The sequence below is a fragment of the Ambystoma mexicanum genome, chromosome 1p (assembly GCF_040938575.1).
Source record: "Ambystoma mexicanum isolate Mex_15411 chromosome 1p, UKY_AmexF1_1, whole genome shotgun sequence".
Taxonomy (NCBI): Eukaryota; Metazoa; Chordata; class Amphibia; order Caudata; family Ambystomatidae; genus Ambystoma; species Ambystoma mexicanum.
Genome location: NC_090921.1, coordinates 777979765 through 777998609, shown reverse-complemented (window position 1 = coordinate 777998609; position 18845 = coordinate 777979765). Strand labels below are relative to the sequence as shown.

The window sequence follows — 18845 nt, the reverse complement described above, 5'->3', positions numbered from 1 at the left end:
CAAACAAAATTTCTAAGGACATGTTGGAAGGAGCTTTGGAAGAAGAGTAAAAGAAGGATCTGTGATAATGATTTTATCCCAATCTGGTTGAATCCAGGGATAGTGATGAATGGCAGGCCGCTATTTTGGTTGAACTGGTTCCTAGGTGGGATAATGTGGCTGAGCGATTTGATTGATGATGGTAAATGGATCAGTTTTAAGAGACTTACACGAATTAAAGACCTCAGACACTGCTCTATGGGAGAATATAGGAAGTTGAGGAAAATACTGCAGAATGAAGGTGCAGTTGATGGCAATCGATGGCAGATTTGGTTACCTGAATATAAGGCAGGAGGTGGTATGGTGTCTAAGGTATACAAGAATGTGAGCCAACATCATGAGCCGAATAAAGGATTGTTGTCAAAGTGGTCTGAGATAATTGGCACAGAGATGTCTGAGGACAGATAGAGGTATATTTGTAAAAATGTGGCTCTGACTTATATTAATCTGGGAGAGCAAAGCCGTCAAATTAAAATTCTGAACAAGGTATTTCGGACTCCCCAAAGACTTCATGCGAGAGGAATGGTCGATTCAGAGGCTTGTTGGAGGTGTAAACATTCAGTAGGCTCTTTTGAACACATGATCTGGGATTGTTATGAACTGAGGTCATTTTGAGGATGAATGAGGTTCTATTGTTGCAGGAAGATTTTGACTAAAATACTGTCATCTTGGGTGAGGATGATATGGTGGAAGAACTTACTTATCCACAGAGATGTTGGTTTTTCAGGGCTGCAAGCTTGGCAAAGAAAATCATTTTATGGAAATGTGATGAGAGACCGACCTTTTCAGAGTGGGTGGAGGACTTAAAACAGGTTTCCAAAATTGAGAAGATAGTTCTTCGCAGGAACAAAAGAATGAATTTGTTTGCTAAAATGTGGGGTAGATTTTTGGATGAGTAATAGTACTGTTTATTGATTCATTTCTATTGCTTTCTGTTAAGATATGGGGTGGTGGTACTTGATGAGATTATATGTGATGAATTCTATAGTTCTAACGTTGATGAATTTGATGTTAGGCTTGGTTATATGTAAATTTCAATAAATTTTATAATAAAAAAAAAAAGACACAACTAATAAGTTATGTCGATTGATAACTGTAAATCGCATCGTGGATCCATCACCCTCAATTAACCAGTGGGAGTTCCAGCTTTAACCACAAATATGTTGACACAGTATGGAGCAGCCATGGGTAGTGTCAACAGTGGACGGGTAGTTGGGATGTCCATGATTTGACCGAGGCGCAACATTTCGAATTTGAAATTGCCCAATGCAGGAATGCTGAATTCAAAATGCAACCCCTCGGTCAAATCAGATCCCCCCTGACCCCCACCCTATCTACATGTTGCCGGCACACTTCGTGTGCCGCCGACTCCTCCATCCCTCTGCGACTCTGGTTCTCTCCACTTATGTGGATGGGAACTGGCGCTGCAAGGTCCTCCTTTTTTTTTTCCATCTAACTTTATTTTCTCAGGAGCGGGGGACACCCCTGTAACCACTGCTCCTCTTGTTCACTATAATGGCACTGAATGGGATATTTGTCTGCAATTTACGGCTGTTCGACATTTTCGTTCAGCCGAAATTCAAACAAATATCCTATTTGTTTTTTTTTTATTCAAACAATTCTACGGATACCGGGAAGTTGCCCACCCCAATCTGTAACAGGCATGCTAGAAAATATTTCGGCCCTGGCACTTATTTTCTTACAAATTAAGCATTCGAGAAACGGGAGCACCCAAATTGTCTTTTTTTGTGTGTGGAGTATTTTTTTTAATTGGGTATGCATTTGGGTGAAAACGTAAAACATGTTTTACACTCGACATTTTTAAATGAATGTCCCATCCTTGAGCCAATATGTGAAAAATATCTGGGGAAATATAATTATAATGCTAGCATCCCAACCTCTGGCATGTTGTGGTCCTACTATGTCTGGAAGATCTTTGTCACTGATACCAGCACTGGTGTGACTCTGGACTACTATTCCTGCACACCATGACCATTAATAGGTTATTTTGGGAATGTTCTAAGTAGTAGCATAATGGCTTCTTATACAATTGGTTTTAGTGTAATGTTTATTATGTATAATTTGGGAAATACTGTGTTGAAAGTTGCTTTGGCTTTTTCAATCAGGGCTATACACATTGGTCAAATTGGGGTAAATAATAAGACAAAATATACAAGTAACAAGTAAGAGTCAAAAAATGACAAATAGAGTTGTTAAATAATAATATGTATAGAAGTGCATCCGCAAATGCATTTGAACAATTTAAAGTGTAAAAAATGACAACACACAGAGATTGGAGGGGGAAAGGGGATGGATATTTTTAGGGAAAAAGATACAAAAAATGTTTGGGAGAAAAAAAGAGAAACATATTTTATCAAGACATTTTCAGCTTCAAAATGTATTGGTGAATATTTCGAAATAATTTTACGTGCATAGTTCTTATTAGGTAATGGGGCATTCCTTACCTAATTGGTGTATCATTGTCTGTCACATTTACAATTTTCTGGTTGCCCTGTTAATGGGTTAAATCCCTCCTGCAAAAGGTACAGTTGTTTATCAATTGGGGTCATGTTGTATATAATAAACTAAAGACAGAAAACGGGGCTAAAGACTGTCTGATCACTACGTGTTAGTGATTCCATAGGTCATAAGTGCTCCGGTGCAAGTTATTGTGAAGTTGTTAAGGGTACGTTTTTATCCGTGCAACAGAACAAAACATCACTGTGCCAATTAGGCAACAATGGCTAATTTCTCGAATTTTCAGCATCATGTAATACAGTACGCACACGTGTACGTGTTATAAGTCCGGCACTTGATCATACGGTTTAAAGAATGAGTAAGTCAACATTTTCAACATCATGTTAAGCAGTACACGCACGTGTAAGTGTTCTAGTCCGGCACTCGATTGTGCAGATAAAGAGTGAATAAGTCGTGATAGTAAGCATGTGTTAGTTTCCTTAGCGGCATGCATCAGCGCTCTGTTTAATGTGAGATGCGCTGCATTGGGCTATCTGTCAGCCCTCTGCGGTGTGCAGATATCTGCCGCGTGATGCTTAGGGCTTACCTGGAAAGTGTCTGCAAAGGCTCCAAGCGTCGGCAATAGGAAACAGTGAGGCAGCGCTTTTGTTTTGTGTTGTGCTGCGGTTACCGAGGTATCCGTAGTCCTTTTTCGCTGTCCACGGTCGCCAGTCGCAATGGGTCAGTCGCCATGTTATGGGCTTTGAAAAAGCAGATTGTTGGTCTCTAAACAGACTTATTTCCTGTACAGTGATGATTGCAAACTAATTCCGTCCTGACTGGATAAATTAAAATTTCAATTAATCTGATGGGTTCATGGGAAAACTACCTTAATTTAGTGTTGTGTCCTATTATTTTGGGCATTTCCGAATTAGTAGAGGAAATATCCCAAATAATATACATAATGCAAGTGAGTCTCTCGAACTGGAAATACAAAGAAGTATGTTTACTGTTTCTGATCTTGTCCAAAGTGTTAAACCAGCGGGTATTGTAAACCAGCAGTTTTATTTCTTTCATATATCTTTATATAGATTTGCTAACATGGGTCTGTGTAAGGGAATTAGTGGTGTTTAAAAACCCGGCTATGGTGGTAAGCCGAAAAGGTTCACCTGGTTATATACATGCATCAATATTGTGCTATGTAGAAGATTATGGACTTTTAAAAAACAAGCAATTAGTTAATTAAATGGTTTCCACCTGTGTGTGGTTTACATTCTATGACACAATTCAACACATTTATTTCATAGTTTGCTCTGGTCCAAGCAATATATAGGTTAGCAGGTTCTTTTACAAAAAGACCCCCATCTCGTTGTCAGAGTTCAGGCCCACTGTGGTAGATCTTAATTTGCAAATGGTTTGTGCTTCCTGTTGCCTCAGGCGTAGTTCTCTATTTCCTCCACGTCTGCCTAGGCATACTTTTCTTAATCCAATGAATTTGATGTCACGTTTGTCTTCCATTTGATGATGTGTTTGCCAGTGGACCGCAAGGGGCAATGTTCCGTCTTGGCTACCTACTGAGGCACGGTGTTCACGTATTCTAATCCTCAGTTCACAAATGGTGCTCCCAATATAAATTTTGCGACATGTACAGATGATTGCATACACAACATATTTTGATTTACAATTGATGTTGTCTTGAATAGTTGTTGTTCCATTAATGTCCATGAATTTGTTGGTAGGTTCATGCGCATCTTGGCACATTGTGCATATACCACATTTTCTAAAGCCAACTGTTGTTGTTTGTAACCATATATTAGTTTTGGGTTTATCTTCCTCCGGCAGCATGGATGGGTTTATGGTCATTTTTAAGGTCCGGGCTCTGCGATAAGTGACAGTCGGGTGGTCATCAATATATTTGCCAATATGTTCGTCCAATCTTAGGAGGTGACAGTTTCTTATACATATTATTTAACAACTATATTTGTCATTTTTTGACTCTTACTTGTTACTTGTATATGTTGTCTTTTTATTTACCCCAATTTTACCAATGTGTATAGCCCTGATTGAAAAAGGCAAAGCAACTGCCAAAACACGTGTCTCACAATAGGGCACCTTAAATACGTATTTACCATCAACCTTACCTTGTGTTGACTACTTATTGATGGCGCTGCCTACTATGTGAAGAAGGGTTTCCCTTTTTTTAATTGAATTTAACTAAATCACACTTAAATAATAAGAAAATGTTTTAGTAGCAGTACCACACATCCATCATCAGTGTGCAAACCACAGTGTGTAAGTGTATCTTGTCTGTATTTCTGTAGTCCGAGCATGTGATAATTTGTTGTCAGTATCTTAATGATAACCATATACTGTGTTTTAATAGTGAGTTCTTCATTCTAGCTACATTCTTCAAACTTGAAAAACCAAAGACGTCTGAGTTCCCCCATTCTGAATTCCCTTCTCCTATGTCCTCTTCTTCTTTTTTTTCTCCACTTTCCTGCATTGATGTCTTCTTCCTCTACCACCAGACTTTCTCCTCAAAAATATTCTCTTCTGAATCCACAAACTGCATTAACTCGGACTCCCCTCTTTTGCCATCTATCTCACATCTGTTTTCTTTGTGACCACTGGTCCTGGCAGCCTTGATGCTTGTTCATTTTCTCTAAATTCCAGTAATGTTGTTATCTCCTTAAAGTGGGCCATCTGTGTCATTTCCCTCGGGGGAAGGTAGTTGTTCAGTGGTACATTCTTAGTGTACTAGCCAAGAATTACAAGAACCCTTCGCTCCATGTAGCTCGGTGGATGGGGGTGTTAATGGTTTGAAAAGTAAAGTTTTCACTAATTTGCTTTGAGTGTTTTCCACTTCTATGTTAATTCATTGGCAGAGGTGGGGGTGAAGGTTTAACAGCAATTTCCTTATAAAAGAAGTTAATGAATTAACTGACTGTGCTCACTGTAGACCTTTTTACTTTCTCAACAGGAGTATTTACCGAGAGATTCTTTTCCTGACTCTGGCCGCTCTGGGCAAAGAGCACATGGACATAGGTAAGGCGCAACTTTCCTTTGAGCTGAGTTGAAGCGAGTGCATGTGGGTTTAAGGATTTGTAAAGCTCAATCTCCAATTCCACATAGACCATGCTAATCACTCATGCCTCGGTCAATGGCTGTGTCTTAGAGATAAAGCAATTATATCCAGTGCAGTGTGGGTTCTGTAATACACTGTGAAATATTCACACATGTGCGAGTTCTAAGACTAAAAGTGTTTATTAAATTAATGTGGAATGTACTACTTGGGAGCTCATTTTGTTAAAATGAGGAATTTGGCAGCAGGGAGCCGTTACCTTTAAGTATTAACATAGTAGGCGCTCCATGCTGATATATATTTTAATCATTTGCAAGGCAGAGTGCAAATGCGCATGGCAAAAGGCATTTACATGTGTGTACACCACCATTTGCACTCTGCCGTGCAAGGTAAGTAAACTCTACCTGGCATGCCAGGCAGTGTTTACTTTTAATTGAGACCGCAGCTTGTCTGCCATGCTCTCATGGCAAGGGATGCTTACAATTAAAAGTAAACGCTGTCCGACATACCTGCATGTCGGACAGAGTTGCATGTTCATCGTGAACACTGCATACCATGCACGCATGGCATGCAGTGTTAACAATTGCAACTAAACGCTATCCAGCATGCAAGCATGTCGAGCAACGTTTAATTGTACAAGCTGCCTGCCATGCGAGCATGACAGGCAGCGTGCACAATGGATCCATATGATGTCTGCAATGGATCCATATGGTGTCTGCCTGCTTTATGCTAGTTCATGAAGCAGGCAGACTCCATAGGGATGTCCAGCATTTGCGCCGTCATGAAAATCCACGCCAGTGCAAATTCTGGAGCATTTGTATGGTGGCGAGGAAGGGAGGCGGCAGAAACGCACGTTGCATTCAGCCCCTCCTCTCCACCATACAAATGAATGAAAATGAGCTGTGGCCTGAATGGAAGGCGTTCAAACCTTCCATTTACATGACAGCTCATTGGAACATGATGTGAATCCAATGGAGTCATCACTGATTCCCCTGCAGTGACCTCCCATCTGCCTAGGGGGACAGTAGCCACTATCTGATCCCGACCCTGGGGGCGGCTATATAAGGGAGGATCTCATGGGAGGAGACAACTACCGGGGCGATATCATGGCTTCATGAGGTGCGGCATCCCCATCCCCTTATGCCCAATACTGTATGGTCTACTGCCATGTATCTCTTCTCTCCACCTCCCCCTCTTTAAGGCAAAAAAGGGACCTTTTTCCAACACCCTTTAGGCCAAACTCCCATTTATGACCAGAAGAATAAAAGCTCAAAGAAAATATTTTTCAGTTCACCTTCATATAAAACTGATCCTCCATGTGGAACCATTGAGAGAGACCCTTCAAATACTATGCACGAAGTGACATCATTGTACTGTACAACCACCTAAGTCATCAGTTAACATCAATTGAGTCCAATTCTCTCAACCACCCAAGTTGTGAGACGAGGTGGATGAAGGAATTGATGCAAGACAGCAGGAGCCTCAAGCTCAATGAGTGTGCTAGTTGTTAATTTATTGCGCATTTCTAAGGCACTTATACAGCAAGTAAATTGTGTTTCAAAGTGCCCACAGGGCAGCAGGGAGGGAGCATGGGATTGAAAAACAATTGAAAGATAAAGATGGATCTACTAGGCCTTGTGAGCATTCAGAACATGCAAATGCAGAGAAGGGGAGAGGGAGTGGGGGGGTATCTGCTAGGAGTACCAGTGCTTGTGAGTGAACGGCAGATGTAAGTGCCCAGTGGAGAAAGTGCTAGGGAGATGTCAGCTGACAATAAATAGGTAAGTGCAGGCCTACAGTGGCATAGGCCAGTAGGTGCCAAGGCAAATGCTGGGCGCGGGAAGAGGCTGGAGGTTATTGGGTGTGGGAAGACAGGGACCAGGAGGACACATAAGAGAACTGGTCACCAATCTCAGCAACTGTGGCATTAGCAGAGGAAGGAGGAGGTGAAAAGGAAAGTCTTGAGGAGATTCAGGAAATTGAGGAGATCCAGCTCAAGAGGAAGGGGTTGGGGGGGGGGGGGGCTGTTCCATAATAGGGAGCCAGCTAAGGAAACAGATCGGCCACCAGCCCTCTGTTTAGCGAAGCGCTTGACACACATGGCGTTGGTACCGGAAGAACGTAAACATTTAGAGGGAGAGTATTTAGTAAGAGCAAGTTGTAGATAGAGTTGTCCCCGGCCCCAGACAGCCTTATGGATGATACAGAGGGATTTGATTTTGATCCTTGTAGCAACTGGGAGCCAGTGGAGAGTTTTTAGGGCTGGAGAGATGCGGTCCCTGGGCTTGAGGGCAAGGATAAATCTTGCTGCCCTATTCTGGATTAGCTGGAGGGCTTGTAGAGAGGAAGAGGGTAGATTCAGGAAAAGGCTACTGCAATAGTCTATCCTAGAGAGAACCAGTGCTCTGGAGACACTGAGCTTCTGGGGGAAAGGGAGAAAGGGGAGAATTCCTTTGAGAAGGAAGAGTTGAAAGTGGGACTTCTTGGCAGTGTCCTGAATGTGAGGAAAGAGAGAAGTCAAAGTTGACTCCAAGGTTTCTGGCTTCGGATGAAGAAGGTGGGGGAGAGCCGATAGAGCATGGTCCGGGTGAAGGGAAGGAAGAGGGAGCAGGGATCCCAATAGGAAGGATCTCAGTCTTGCTGGCATTGAGGCAGAGATCATTGGAAGTGCTCCAGGACTTGGTGGCAGATAGGCAGTCCGGAAAGATGGACGAAGTAAGGAGAGGGTCAGAGGAAAGTTTGAAGAAAAGTGGTGTCATCTGCATAACACTGGAAGTTAGGGGAGAAGGTGGAAATGAGGTGTGCCAATGGAGCAAGGTAAGTGTAAAGAGCCAGGGAGAGAGGTTGGAGCCCTGGGGAACACCACAGGTGGGGAAAGAGGTAGGGGAGGAGAAAGTGGCAGGAATAACCTGGGACAGTCACTGAGGAAGGAAGTTAGCCAGTCCAATGCCCGCTCCAAGATACTCAGGGTATCATGGAGCCTTTTTATGAGGATGGAGTGGTTGACCGTGTCAAAAGCAGAGGAGAGATCAAGTAGAATGAGGACCTCTGAAGAGTTGGAGTCCAAAGATGCTAGCAGTTCTTCCCGGCTGTTCAGAAGCAGTTTTTGTGCCTCTGGATGCTCGGAATCCAGATTAATGGTCGTGGAGGCAACCAACAAGTTCAGTGTCTGAGGTAAGGTGGGGGAAGGCCAGCTTCTCCAGGAGTTTCCGGAGGAAGGGGGTGATAGATATAGGGCAGTAATTGGCTGGACAAGTGGGGTCTGCTGGAGGTTTTTTCAGGAGGGGGCGCATAAGGGAGTGCTTGAGGGAGGAGGGGAAAGATCCTGTGGCAAGAGTGGTTGCAGAAGTCAGCAAGTGCAGAGGTAAGCGAGCCAATATTGTCCTTAATGGGTCTGGAGGAGCTGGGGGGAAACCTGTTTGGAGGATACCTTCATGGAGCAGATGACTCTGGTGACCTCATCAGGTGTGATATGGTAGAAGGGGGATAGAAAGGAAGGAGGAGGATGGGAGGCCATAGGCGACAGTGGGTGAAGGAGAGGGGGTCGGGGAGACGCAAGGGTGCCCAGGACTTCCTGAGTTTTTTGTGTAAAGTATGTGCTCAATGTGTTGCAGAGGGCTTGGGAGGGGAGGGGAGGCAGGGGAGGAGTGAGGAGGAAACTGCAGTAGGATTGGCTAGTTCCCTGCAGATTTTAAAGAGTTCAGCCAGGCAGTTTAATGCACCAGAGACGTGTGCCTGGATGTGGGCCCTTTTCTTGGCATGGATGGAAAGTCTGTATTGTCTTTGGAGCAGGCGACAGGCCAGTTTGTCAGAGGGTGAGCCAGAGGTCTGCCACTTCCGTTGCGCAGCTCTGCACTTGCGTTTCAGGGCTGCAAGATCAGAGTCGTACCAGGTGTTTCGCTTAGAGGCAGTTTTCAGGCGGATCCTCATGACTGGGGCAAGAATGTCCAGAGTGTTAGTAATGGCAAGAGGGAAGTTGCTGAGAGCAGAGTCTGAGGTAGATTCTACAGTGGGGAGAGAGGGGGGATGAAGGTGGATGCGAAGGCAGCAGCTGACACTCATTTAATCGGATGTATGTTCATGAACGAGGTTGGCAGGGCTGGAGGAGGTGCGGTCAGGGACCGAGAGGACTTAGGTGAGAGGAGAGAGTGGTCTGACCAGGAGAGAGGGGTGATCAGTGGGGAGGTGAGTGAAAGATCAGAGTGGATGAGGGCATCCAGAGTGTGTCCAGATGAGTGGGTTGCACCAGAAGGGAGAATGGAGTGGGAGAGCGAGGTGCAAAGGTCACAGAAGAGAGTGGATGCCATGATAGAGGAGTCCAGATGGATGTTGAATTCGCCCATGAGAAGGAGTTTATAGGTGGTTGTGAGGAGAGGAGAGCAGACGTCGGCCCATTCAGGGAGCAACAAGTTGGTGGAGCCAGGAGGCCTGTCTCCACCACCTTGATAATGGCAATGGTCCGAGAGAGGAGGGAGAGATGCCCAGCTTGCAAACCAGGCTCTCACCGGAATAGTAAGGCTGGGTGGGTATGAGGGAGGAAGGGACCCACTCAGGGAAAATCTGAGCAACCCCACCAACTGCACGGTTGGGCAGAGGCTTGGAGATCTTGTAGCCATCAGGAAGAAGACAGTCAAAAGGAGTGACTGAGCTGGCATTGAACCACGGTTCGGTAAGAGCGAGGATGTCACAATCAATGTCTTCAAGAAGGAGGCAGATGTCGTCAGAGTGTTTGATGGTTTAGCGAGCGTTAAGTGTGGCTAGATGGAGGAGGCCCCCACCTTTGAATGTTTTCCAAGGTGAAGTACAGGGGCGTGGTACACCAGTCAGAGGGGGGGATTAATGAGGGATGGTGGACGCTGGACAAAGAGGAGGAGGTTGGGTTGTGGACCCTGACCCAAGATGGTGCCAGTGTGATGGGGATTAATGATACACCTGGATGATGCAAAGCCTGACCAAGAGGACTTGCCATTTGGTGCCACCATTAATGGGAGAGGATGTGAAAGGGGAGAGAGTAGAGATGAGATGAATAGTCCATAGATCTGGGGAGGGGACATAGAAGATATCAGTGAAGACCTGTCTGGAAGTTGCACTGACATAGGTGTCTGCGATGGGTAGATCACGGTTAGTTGCCAGGATGTCTTTTTTATGCTTTTTCCATTGAGACTTTGTGAGAGAGAGAGAGAGGGTAGGTGATAGTGGAGCAGTTAGAGAAGATAGGGGAGATGTTGAATGCCATAGGTGCGGCAGAGGATAGTTGAAGGAAAGAGGAGTGGCTGAACAGCACAGTCCTAGCCCAAACTCACCAGGCGGCATAGTAGTTACAAAAGAATCCAAAAGGACACAATGCAATGCAAAAAGGGGTACAAAGATGTTAACAGCACACACCTAGGTTTTGAATTTAAGAAAGGGGGATACAAAATGCAGTGCAAAATGGGGTGCAAAGATGTAAAAAAAACAAAAAAACACACCTAGATTTGAGTTTCAGAAAAAGGGACACAAAAGTCAGAGAAAGAAGAAGTAGATTAGGTGAGGCAAGGAAGGCAGAGTTTAGGTTCAAACTTGTTAGTGTAGGAGGCAGTGCAAAAGTTCAGCCATCACCCACTGGTAGTTCTGCAGAGAGCATAGAGGTGCAGGGGCACACGTTTGTGGGATAGCAGGCTGTACATCAGGAGGCCGACCTCATAGTTTGATGGGGTGAAAGGTGGGGGCCCTTCGATCTCTCCTTGGGCCGGACAGGCACAGACAGGAGCCCTAGTTACGGGGCCTTGGTGGAAGGGGCCCGCGACGAGGATTGGCTCATGAAGAACTGACCAGGCAATCAGAGGGGACCGGCTGCCTTGGCTATGGGTGGCTGCTTAGGATGATCATGCAGCAGCCATTTTGGAGTGAACAATCTCCATTATTATTTCAATGGTCAGGTGGCTTCTGTTGAAATTGTACCCCATTAAAAACACTGTCTATTCAAGTGCCCATCACAGAGGTGTAATGGAGACTAACTCCAGAAATAAGAGATGTGCGTGGTGCACTCGCTGCAAATTTCTCTTTTTCCCCTGTAAATTCGAATTTCTGGATCAGCATAAAATGGCCCAGCAGGGCTTACCCAAGATTGTGTCTGTGTGCTCAGGACACGCTGCTCCTCCAGCATCTGCTGGTGAAATGGGAGAGAGAGCAGTGCTCAAGCCTTCTGCACTGCCTGCCTCCAGTCGATATAATGGTGTGCGTGGGACATTTAAAGATGGCAACAACACAATGAGATAGAGCTCAGGAAAAGATGTCTGATCATCCGCAGAGGCGTGCGAGCGCTGGAGACACGAGCCGGTGTGGTGGAGCAGACGAGCATGCCAGCAGAGAAGGGAAGAAGCGTTGCATGAGCAGGACGTGCCGTGGAGACACCAGGAAGTGTGAGAGGACTCTCCGGCACTTGACAGCTCGATGAGGCAGCGTGATCCTTACCGGGACCTGAAATAAAGTAGGCATGCAGGAGCAGACCTGATGGAGAGCCAGAGAGACGTCCGAGCAGCCCAGTTTGAGAAACCAACGGCAGAGCTGGTGAGTCAGCCCAAGGAAAAGGTGGGGACCCTGGGCGTTTTGGCGAATGCACCAATGACAAGTTAAAAGTTATAAAGTTGAAAAGACAGAAACAAAAAGAAGATTGTTTACAAGTCAAAAGGGCAGAGTGAAAAGCCATACCCCAATAAGATATGAATGCATGGAGTGCAAATGTGGGAAAAGTAGAAACAAACATTCAAACAGATAGATATATTGAGTCAAAGAAGATATGTGATTTTGAATATAAAGGTGAACTGTATAAATCAGAAGTCCTGGCAAGAGTATACCAGGCAATTGAAAGTGCGAGAGAAGTCCTGGCAGGAGAGTACACCAGGCAAATTGCAAACCTACAAGAAGTGTCAAGAAAGGACGGTGTTTGTTGGATGTAAAGGAATTTGTGTTCAAGAAAGATTTAAAAGGCTAAAGATCTTTTTACCTAACCGGAACACAAAAAGAACTGTTAGACCAAGAGACATTGTCTTACCATTAAAGAATCCAGGGGAAGGGAGTCACCCTTTGGAACCAAGGCCGTCTCCATCTTGGAGAACATTTATGTTGGAGCCGTTCTATTTTTGTTTATGAACACTTTTTGCCAATACCAGGTTTAAGACATTCCCCTTCTCACTTTATAATTTTGTTTGAAGTGTGAGGGTCAGGGTAGAATGTTTGGACACAAGGACAGCTTTTGATTTCTGACATCCTGACACAGACAGATCCTTAGTGTTTTGGTTTTTAGGTAGGGAAACGCCTCTTTAGAGCAGCGTCAGAGAAGCATTTTCCCAACCCGTTTAAATTAAAAAAAGTCTTTAACCAAAAACATGACAACGTTGTGTCTGGCTTTCATTTCTGACCGCTCACAATGAGCTCCTTGTTGTTTAAATATGTGCAACTGTGCATTTACTTCTAAAACTCACAATCTTGATTCATGGGGGATATGTAGGATCTGTTTAATTCCTTAGCCCCTAATGAAAGTGCATGACGAAATGTCCATGCACCATGTTCATTCCCTTTCATTGGGGGCTGGTAAGCTACCAGGTGTACTTTGTGGCATTGCAGCCGTAGGCTCTTAGTTGGAAGCAGAGTAACTCAGTTGATGAATACAAACTCCAGCAGTTTCTTAGTTTGCTGTAGCACATTGTCAATGCCATACCATACAAATGAGCCGGATCGATAGAATCTAGGCAAAATATGTTGGCTTAGCTATGAGGAGGTTGATTTGCTGTACATCTCTTTTTGTCCAAGCAAATGAGAGCACTAACAGGAGGGTGCCCATTCGCAAAGAGGGTTGGGTCAACAGAAGACTTCTTTGAAAGGAACAAAATGTGCTTCCCTTTCATAGTTTTGGGCTTTGCTAAAAAAAGAGTCAATTATGTGGAACCATTAACAAGAGATAACTAAAGGGTAATGAGAGAGAAGGGATCATAGTTGTGTTTGCCAATTGTTTTCATTGTTTAGGGTACAGACTTCTAAGAGACACTGTGCAAGCTGAAAAAGTGAGAATGCTCTTGGTTTGAGAAGGCCTTTCATTTCCTATTCTCTTTCCCTTTTAGCTGCGTTTGACAAGAAGTACAAGGCAGCCTACAGCAAGCTTGGAAGTTCCATTGGGAAGGAGGAGCTGAAGAGAAACCGGGCACAGCTTCCCAGCCCAAAGGCCATAGACTGTCGGAAATCCTTTGGTGCCACACTGGAGTGTTGAGGCAGTACTAGGGAGCAAGAGAGCTCTACATGGGTTTCTGGTGACACTGAACTGAAGAGTGGGTTACTGGGACCTTTGAAATTCCAAAACTCCCACCATACTGCCTGGCCACCATGGAAAAGGAGACACCAGTGGATCTTGACTCCATGCCCTGATGGATCCTGAGCATTGCACATTACTGTAGGAGTCCATGAGCCAGGGCAATCACCCTGCACCTTCCAACAAATTAAGCAACCTTCTAAGCCGTGCTAGATCCCAGCCGACTTCCTCTCCGTCTGAACCAAAGTATGCACACTCAATGATTTATTGAATTGCAGGAGGGCCAAGAGAGTTCAATATTGCCAGACATGGACACTGTGTGAATAGCACTGCGCTATCGGGCAGCTTCAGCACTGCGCTACCGAATTACGAATGGGGTACTATACCCCTGCAGTGTGGCTTGGGCTCTGTTCTGAGAGCAAGGAGGACGCATGTTCTCTATCCTCCCACCTGAGCACCACATCTTGTAAGAATGAAGGTGGCGTTGGTTCCTGTTACAAAGTTACCAACGAATGCTGCCAACAGTGTCAGAAATTACCTTTGGGGTAGACTGGGAGGGGTTTGTGTGCGTGTGTTGAAATAGTTAATGCAGTCTTACATACTGACAGTCCTTAACAGTGCAAACAAAATGTGTGGACTTTTGTACAGGGCCCTAATAATCTGGATAGCTTCCACTTCACCAATCCCTCTGTGAGAGATTACAAGTCCCATGTCTGATGTGTCTGAGCTACTCGTCAAGAGACTGAACATCAATGCGGCCTAGAGGTAATGCTGCATGTCTTTAAGGTCACAAATGACTGGTAATGGGCAAAAAGGAACATTACAGAAAGTCAGAGGCCTCATGCCAACCAGGGTTCAGGTTCACTGGTAAGGACAGAAGATGGGGCGCTGCAGAATGCCAGTGATTAAAAGACATATATAGGTAAGTTGTTGATCGATCGCTGTCACACTGTAAGCAGTGGGGGAAAGGCACTGCGGAAGACAGTGGTTCCAATGCTTTAAGGGGCCAGAGGTATTTTGTAATGGTAGATGCTAGGATGCTAACCTCAGAGCATGTATTGCCTAGTAACGTCATGGATTATATATTGCCATTTACAAGGGGAGTGCACTGAACCAAGTACTAAGAGCACATAGTGAGACTGCATATCTGATAACTTAATATGAAATTTGGATTTCATGACTCATTGTCTAGTAAGGCCATGGTTTCACCAACCTTTGGATCGCCAGAATTATAATTGAAATGTGCAGGCTTGAACGTTGTGTTGTTGTGAGTTAGGGTAGACGTTTTCGCAGATATGATGGCTCCAAACCTTCCATGTTGCAGTGTCTTGTAAAATGTGTCTCAAATTGTGCTGCGAAAGGAATTTATAAAATGCCTACGTTGCCTGCTGCTTTCAGACAAAATGTCAAAACATTATTACTTGGTTGTATGTTACTACCAGAAAACGAATTTTATCTGTATTATTACATTCACTGTCACGTGATCCAAACGCACTGGCCTTTGAATTCCTGTCTCATTCTGTAACGGTTATCCCTTGGCTATTGAATTCTTTTCACGTGGACTACTAATACTTGCCCATTATATTCTGTCGAACAGTATACATTTTTACTTGACTTATATAATGTGCTCCCACATGCTGATTAGGTTTCTTGCCTGGCAAATATTTCAGCCCACACGATCAACCAGTACTAGCATGCTACTTTCTGTTGCCTGGTATGTAGTACAATTTGCCTGGCTGTTACTACCTGTCACAAGTTCCTGCCTGTAATTTCCTCCTACATAATGTAGCTGTTTTTCTTTGCCTGACGGACAAATCCCACCTTAAGGAATATTTGTTTTTTACTTAACGGTGTCATTTCCCGTCACATGATATAACTATTAGATATGTGTCTCTCTTTCTGCCACCCACATATTCCATTCTGCTGAAGAATGGCATGGTAACAGCAGAGTGAATCGCCTACTTCTCTGCATTTTTCGCTATTGGTATGTTTTTTTGTTTGTTTGTTTATTTATAACGTGCAGACCATCAGGCCCGGGGGCATCAGGGCGCAATTTGTACAGGGTTGCAAGAAAAGAACATACAGGGAGATAAATTACAAAAAAGTATAACAATACAGCATAATAAACAAACTTAATAATTACATATTTTACACATGGTACAGTGTCCCTAGGCTCTGCAGAGGAAGTATCCCTGAGGTAGTTGGGAAAGGTAGCAGACCGGAAATCGTGCAGGGGAACAGGCGGGTTGGGTAAGTAGGACCGATGTCTGACACAGCTATTGCTGGTCAAATGTCTATTGGAAAGATTAATAACACTTTTCCAGTCAAGACCCGAGATTAGTTCTTCTTTTACAGATCACTGAATATAGAAATTAATGCATTTAAATAACTATATATTTTTTTCACCTTTTCACCCATGCGGAGTGTGGGTTCTGGTGTGGGGCAGGTCGGAAACATTTATGTTTAAAAAGAAATGTAGTCAATTTAAGTATTTTCTCAGGGACTCCCCCATACTGTGTCTCCATGATAGGCTATAGCTCAGGAAGATTTTATTTTGACCGCCCTGTTTATTTTGACTGCATGGTTAAATGCCAACACTTAGGGTATGTCAAAGGTTTTTGGCACATAACATGGTTCTAGAGTTCCATGTTCAAAAGAGTGTCCTGGACCCTGCAGCGGCACATCTACCAATTTCCTGATTCTTTTAAATCTTGCCACGCACTCTGGGTTCTTTTTGGAGTACAGAGTAGATGTTTTCTATAGCGGTATTGGATTTATTTTGAATCCTTAAGTGCCATCTTCTCTGTTTTCAGTTGTGTTTTGGGTATATGTCCGAAACATAGGACAGACTTTTCATGGCCAGGTGACACTAGTCACCTCTGACCTGCCACTGGTTAGCTTATGTGGGTGCCATCAACGATTGTCGTATCCACTGTCATTGAATTACAAAAAGCTCCTAAATTTGCCACCCCATTGGTATATGCATGTTGCATTGTAAATTGTCAGCAACAGCTAATATTGCAGTCTTGCCATAAGTGGGTAAACAATTGTTTTTGAGAAACAACTAGAGTGGTATTTCAGATCAAATGTGACCTAACAAGTGAGGCTGGGCATTCCTTTTTAATGGTTTGTACATTGAAACATCATTCAGCACTGTGAAAGGGGCCTTCCTGCTTGTTAGTGTAGTTTGACCTCACAAAGCATTTCTAAGCTATGCTGCCGTTGGTTAATTGTGGTGGTACCAGAAACATAAAATGTAGCTTCTGCTAGTGTCACACAATGACTCGATGAAATCTATTTTCGCTCTTGTAACATGAAACGTACAGTATCTGTCATGCTGCAACTCATAGATCTTCTGGGAGGGCATAATATCTGACGCCAACACTAGGCAAATGCAACCCGGTATGAATCACTGCTTTGACATTCTTCTAACTCTTAACACAGGAAGCATCCAGGTCGTACTTATAGCACTGAGGCTGAAGATTGTGATTTCAAATCACTATTTCAACAAAGGGTCCTGGCCAGTAGTCACCAAGCTTTTGATGGAAATTGGGTTTTGGAAGGTGGTAACAACAAAGCTCTAGGGTCCAAATGTTTCCTTTTTTAATTCATCTTTTCAATACAGTTTCTCGCACCCTCTCAATGGCATCTCACCTATTTTCAGTTGCACTCTGTGAGGATAATAAAACAAAGTTTGTCAATGTTTATATTTTATTGGAAAAATATTTATTTTAGATTGTTTTATCTTGTCCTTCAATTGGTGATTGCGATGTTGACAACAGTTGGCAAGTGTATATTGTGGAGTCCTTAAAGAAACAGCCTCTTGATTGGGTGGAGTGGGTAATGCAGTTTGCTCAAAAGGAACTTTGACATATCCTTCATGGTACCTAGATGGGTCCTACAGGCCAGTCCTCTCTTCCAGACTTCTGTTCTGCCGCGACACACTACTAGCTTGCATACGCATATTCTTTTCAAAGGTTTTTTAAATGGCCTTAACATGTTCCTTTTACATGGCAAGGTTGGTTATGGTAAAACAACAGATTCTGAAAGGGCTTTTGCTATGGCTATGCTATGCATTGTACCAGATTGCGAAGTTAGTGAAGAAATGTCCTTCTTGCATTCTTTTTCATCCTTAACTTTTGGCTTCCAGTCATACTCAAGCAATAGAATTTGATGCTATTGAGAAGAAATGTAGCCATGTCCGACTACAAGGTTATGTTTTGCTTTAACTACATGAGCACCTACCTCTTTCTCGTAAGTGAATTGTTGTACAAAAAGTGCTTCCATAACACTTCCACTCAACCCTCAATCCCGTGCAAATCCATTAAAGCCGGTGGCTGGCCCCTCCCCCCTTGCTCCCTGTTGTTTCTAAGTTGCTGTGAATTTGTTTTGCTGCTGTTACAAGTATGTACAAAAGATTGGGTGCTTCATCCTGAGCTATATGCAGCGGCAGGCATGTCGCTTTCTGGAAATGTGATGCTAGATTACTTAATTCTAGTGCTGACACTGTGCAATATTTTCTCAATGGCCAGAAGAAAACATATGTTCTTATTTTGTTCATTAATTACCCATTAAATAAAGTGTTTTCTCCACTCTTTGCTTTGTAATACCTTAATTTAACCTTTATTTACAACAAGGTGTAATTGATCAGCGTGAACACTGCCCTTGATCACGAATGGACTGAGGTGGAATGAGGGTGGTGGAGGAAGTCGGTGAAACAAATGTAATACAATAGCCAAGAGATTGCCACTGGTAATGTGGAACAAGATAATAAATAATAACTGTGTTTCTGTAGCATTTGCTACCTCAGATGTTACCGTTTCATATTAGCTAATTCAATAGTTCTCTTTTTAAATTACCTCAAATGGACCCTGGATATTGAGATTATACCTGGATAGTTCTACATTCGCCAGTTATCACACAGAGCTATCTTATGAAATTCATCCATTTCACACCCACCATTTTGCACTATCGTCGGATAAC

At 43.7% G+C, this 18845-nt stretch overlaps 1 protein-coding gene across 5 annotated transcripts in view; it reads left to right on the top strand.

Annotated features, from left to right (window-relative positions):
- Positions 1–18457, top strand: part of DENND4B (DENN domain containing 4B) — a 2051633-nt gene extending 2033176 nt beyond the window's left edge. For all 5 annotated transcript variants that reach the window (XM_069651381.1, XM_069651348.1, XM_069651357.1 and 2 more), the window contains 2 exons: positions 5477–5541; positions 13678–18457. In XM_069651381.1, the coding sequence (XP_069507482.1) occupies positions 5477–5541; positions 13678–13823 (211 nt within the window). In that variant the 3' untranslated portion in view covers positions 13824–18457. The remainder of the gene's footprint in view (positions 1–5476; positions 5542–13677) is intronic.
- Positions 18458–18845: the final 388 nt, after the last annotated feature.